Source organism: Ceratotherium simum, chromosome 3 (assembly GCF_057802395.1).
Source record: "Ceratotherium simum simum isolate JZ-2026a chromosome 3, ASM5780239v1, whole genome shotgun sequence".
Taxonomy (NCBI): domain Eukaryota; kingdom Metazoa; phylum Chordata; class Mammalia; order Perissodactyla; family Rhinocerotidae; genus Ceratotherium; species Ceratotherium simum.
The window spans coordinates 30,676,893-30,681,407 of record NC_141902.1 but is presented as its reverse complement, the minus strand read 5'-3'; the positions used below and the strand labels follow the sequence as shown (position 1 = coordinate 30,681,407).

General features: G+C 37.7%; 1 protein-coding gene across 1 annotated transcript; it reads left to right on the top strand.

Annotated features, from left to right (window-relative positions):
* The first annotated feature begins 242 nt into the window (after positions 1-242).
* On the top strand, positions 243-1,190 carry LOC101397726 (olfactory receptor 4F3/4F16/4F29-like). Its single transcript, XM_004421353.3, has one exon. It carries the CDS (start codon positions 252-254, stop codon positions 1,188-1,190), a length of 939 nt encoding a protein of 312 aa, XP_004421410.1. The 5' UTR covers positions 243-251.
* The last annotated feature ends 3,325 nt before the right edge of the window (positions 1,191-4,515 follow it).

The window sequence follows — 4,515 nt, the reverse complement described above, 5'->3', positions numbered from 1 at the left end:
CATGAATGGTATCATGACATCAACCCTGGGAGGAAGCACAGGGTATTAAACGCAGAGACAACTTGGTGGTAGAGAACAGCTCCACATGGCAGCCACCAATTTCTCTGTGATTCCATTTCAGGGGCTGTGAATGTATTAGGTCATTCTTAATGCTAAAGTAGAAATAGCCTTTCATAACTTTGACTGCACTTCTAATTTATTAATATAATTATCATAATTTACATTTTCAGGTAGCAATACTGACAAAGCTAATGAATGGAGGAAATCGCTCTGTGGTGTCGGAGTTTGTGTTCCTGGGACTCACCAATTCCTGGGAGATCCAACTTCTCCTCTTTGTGTTCTCCTCTACGTTTTATGTGGCAAGCATGATGGGAAACTCCCTCATTATGCTCACTGTGACCTCTGACCCTCACTTACACTCTCCCATGTACTTTCTGTTGGCCAACCTCTCCTTCATTGACCTGGGAGTTTCTTCGGTCACTTCTCCCAAGATGATTTATGACCTTTTCAGAAAGAGTAAAGTCATCTCCTTTAGTGGCTGCATCACTCAAATCTTCTTCATCCATGTCATTGGTGGTGTGGAGATGCTTCTGCTCATAGCCATGGCCTTTGACAGATATGTTGCCATATGTAAGCCTCTCCACTATCCGACCATCATGAGCCCAAGAATGTGCATCTTCTTTTCAGTGGCTGCCTGGATGACTGGCCTTATTCACTCAATGGTTCAATTGGCTTTTGTGGTAAATTTGCCCTTCTGTGGTCCTAATGTGTTGGACAGCTTTTACTGCGACCTTCCTCGTTTCATCAAACTTGCCTGTACAGACACCAAACGACTAGAGTTCGTGGTCACAACCAACAGTGGGTTCATCTCTGTTGGCTCCTTCTTCATACTGGTCATTTCCTATATCGTCATCATTCTCACTGTTCAGAAACACTCTTCAGTTGGTTCATCCAAGGCTCTGTCCACACTGTCAGCTCACATCACTGTGGTAGTCCTGTTCTTTGGTCCTTTGATATTTTTCTATACATGGCCGTCTCCCTCTACACACCTGGATAAGTTTCTGGCCATCTTTGATGCAGTTCTCACTCCTTTCCTGAATCCTCTCATTTACACATTCAGGAATCAAGAAATGAAGGTGGCAATGAGGAGAGTATTCCGACAGCTACTGAATTACAGGAAGATCTCTTAAGTGGTTCCTGTATTGTGAAGAGCCTTCACTGATTATTGATGTTCATTATTGATGGTCAAACTCAGAAAGAAGCTCTTGTTTTTTCTATCTTGGTTTGATTATACACACTGATGTTGAGTCTCTTTTGTCTTTCACTTAGGAGGGAGGGACATCACTTTTGAAAAGAGTTACATTTAAAACCGAAGATTATAATAATCTTAAGCCTAAATTCCTAAGGAATAATATTTATAAGAAGTAATTTTTAGAAACACATAAGAGGGCAGGTTTCTTTAAGGAAATCAGAACAGAGAGACATATCTCCCAATTTACCCTAATTCAGTATGACTTCATCTTATATGACTACATCTGCAAATACCTTATTTCCAAATATAGTCACATTCACAGATACCGTGGCTGAGGATTTCAACATATCTATCTTGTGGACACAAATCAACCCGTAGCAGTAGTGTAGGTAGTACAGGTATCTGAGAATAAGAGTGGTTGTAGCATAGCTATCTATTAATCAGTGTGAAAATAAATTTAAAATTAACAGTAGAAGGAACTTTAGCTCTGTCACATTTAACTATATTTTTATAATAATGGAGCAGATAAAAGCATAAGGTACAAAAAATTATAATTGTGAGCTAAAGAATCTCTGCTAGCTAGGAAGATTACAGAGGGTAAAGAATAATGTAATGCCTTTAGTCAAGAACAGAATGAATATTCCAAGATAAATTTGTCATGTTATTCTTACAGAGAGAAAAATAAATTCTAGTCTTGCTTCAATACAGTATGTGGTAGCAAAGCATTCCTAAGTTTTTAAAGCAAAACTCATCAAAGCTGAACTGTGCAAAATTTGCTAAAATGTTAACATATATCATTGCTTCTTTTCAGACTCATTATTTGGCAATATATATATAACTATAACTGGTGCAAATATAATTTATTTCTTGAATCTTCTGCAGCTTTCTATCTCCATCAGGTTTTGTCTTTTACTATCCTCTTTCAGCTGCTGGAATAACTAGACAGCTGATTTGTTTTCTATCTTTTCAGCTCATTATCTGTTAGGTGCCCTCATTATTTTATGGCTAATCTGGCTTTGTCAGGGTTCAGTAAGGAGACAGAAACCATATCAGCTTTTTTGAACAAGGAAAGTTTAATGTCAAGAATTGTTAACTAAGTAAAAAGTTGTCAAGTAGTTATTTGTAAAAGAGTGAATTCTAACATGTCACAGACACAGCATTTGTAGGAAGCAGCTTTCACCCCTAGGGATGGGAAATAAAGGGAAGAAGTTAGAATTATTACAACTTAAAACAAAAAAAAATATGATTAAAAGCTTGGAGTAAGGATCTGTGGAGTTGAAACAAATATTTGAGAAGGAGATGCTGCTTGGCTGGTGCTAGTGTCTCTGAGCTTAGAGGATGGCCTGTGGGGCAGGGATACAACCCCTGAGGAAGGGGTGCTGCTGGCTAACACAGGTGTTCCTGAGGAGAGTGTGATGAGACGAGTTCCTCTAGGGCTGGAAAAACTGTAACTGGATTCAGCCCTTGCTTTGTAAAGAAACCAAGGTTGCTGAGGTGAGGAGCATGGTTGGGTGATGCTCACAGGCTCAGTGAGCAGAGAGGAAGCCCACAAGCAGCAAACAGGAAGGAGTAAGTTAAGTCCTTTTTTCCTCCTCCAGACTTGCAGTCTCCCTCTAGTGCCCTCTAATGGCAGAGCTGAAAAAAAGGAAATGTAGTTTGCAGAGCCCCAGGTCCTGTACCATACAGGATGTAGACAGGTACTTTAGAGCTGAAAGATAATATACCACATGTAGTTATATAGCTTACACAGCCCATGTAGTTAACTCTATAGCTTATACATAGCTTATATAGCACCTGCAGTTACTTAGAAAATTATTAAAATTCAATTAGTTCATACAGTTTTTGAATGTTAAAGTAAATTATAAATCATCTAATAGAATTTTCCTATTTTAGAAAGTCTCAGGTACTGAAAAATTAAGTACTTAGCTAAAGATTGTAAAAGAAATATGTGGAAAATTCAGATCTAGAATCCAAGTTGACAGACTCCTGGTCCTTTGCTGTCTTCTGTCATTTTAGATCTTATTACCTCAGTTGCTGAGTCCCATGTCTCTTTGGACTGTTAATTTTTCACTGACATGCACCATTTTATTATACACCTTGTATCTTGAATGTCCATTTTTCAAATAGCAGTTTCAGCAAATGTTCATGAGTGATTAGGACTTAATAAATCTATTCAGTCCTAGTTTACATTTCTTTTTCTGATCCTATGTTTTTCTTTTAAATAAAGCTTTTACTGTGGAATGATTTTAGATTTACAGAGAAGTAGCAAAGATAGTCCAGAGAGTTCCTATATATCCCTCATCCCATTTTAGTTTCAGTTTTCTCTAATATTATTGTCTTATGTTTCCACAACTGAGAAATTGACACTGGTGCATAACTATTAACTAAACACTAGACTTGATTTAGATTTCACCAGTTTTTCCTTTGATATCCTTTTTCTGTTTCAGAGTGCAATCCAGGATACCACTTACAGTTAGTTATCATGTCTCCTTCTTCTCCTCTGGTTTGTGAGTTTCTCAGTCTTACCTTGTTTTTCATGGCTGTGACAGCTTTGAGGAGTATTCGTCAAGTATTTTGTAGAATGTCCCTCAATCTGGGTTTGTCTGAAGTTTTTCTTCATAGTTAGACTGGGGTTCTGGGATTTTGTAAAAAATACCACAGAGGTGAAGTAGCTTTTTTTTTTTTTTTTTTACTATATCTTATCAGGGAGTAGGTAATATTCACATGTCACCACTAGTGATGTTAAACTTGCTCAGTTGGTTTATTATCTGATCCTAATAAAAGAGAAATGACTTATCAGATGTTACTTCTCCATTTGCTTTCTTTCTTCCTACTTGAGTAGTCAATCCCTTACCCCAAACCATTATCTAAGGACTTGATGATGGTTTATCCTGATTTTTGCATAAGTGACTTGTATATTTCTTGGGGGTCTAAGCAAGAGTTTATTTCACCTCCATACCACCTTGGTTAGATTGTAAAGGCAAGCTGTGCAGATGATTGTTTATGGTCCTCTTCCCTTGCTCCTTCTTTGATTCAGTTACTTTTCACTCCTATGGAACTCTTGGCCCCTCTCTTCTTGAGTTTTTTGATCTTATGTCTTTAGAATTGATGTTTGTATCTCAAACCTCTAACAACTCTTAGTTTTCCTCAACACTTCTCATTCGAGAGTCTTTGGTAGTGTAATCACCTTATCCAGCTTCTAGTACTCCAACATTTTATCCAGGCTCTCTTGTCTAATTATACTTGAGTGAACATCTGGATAT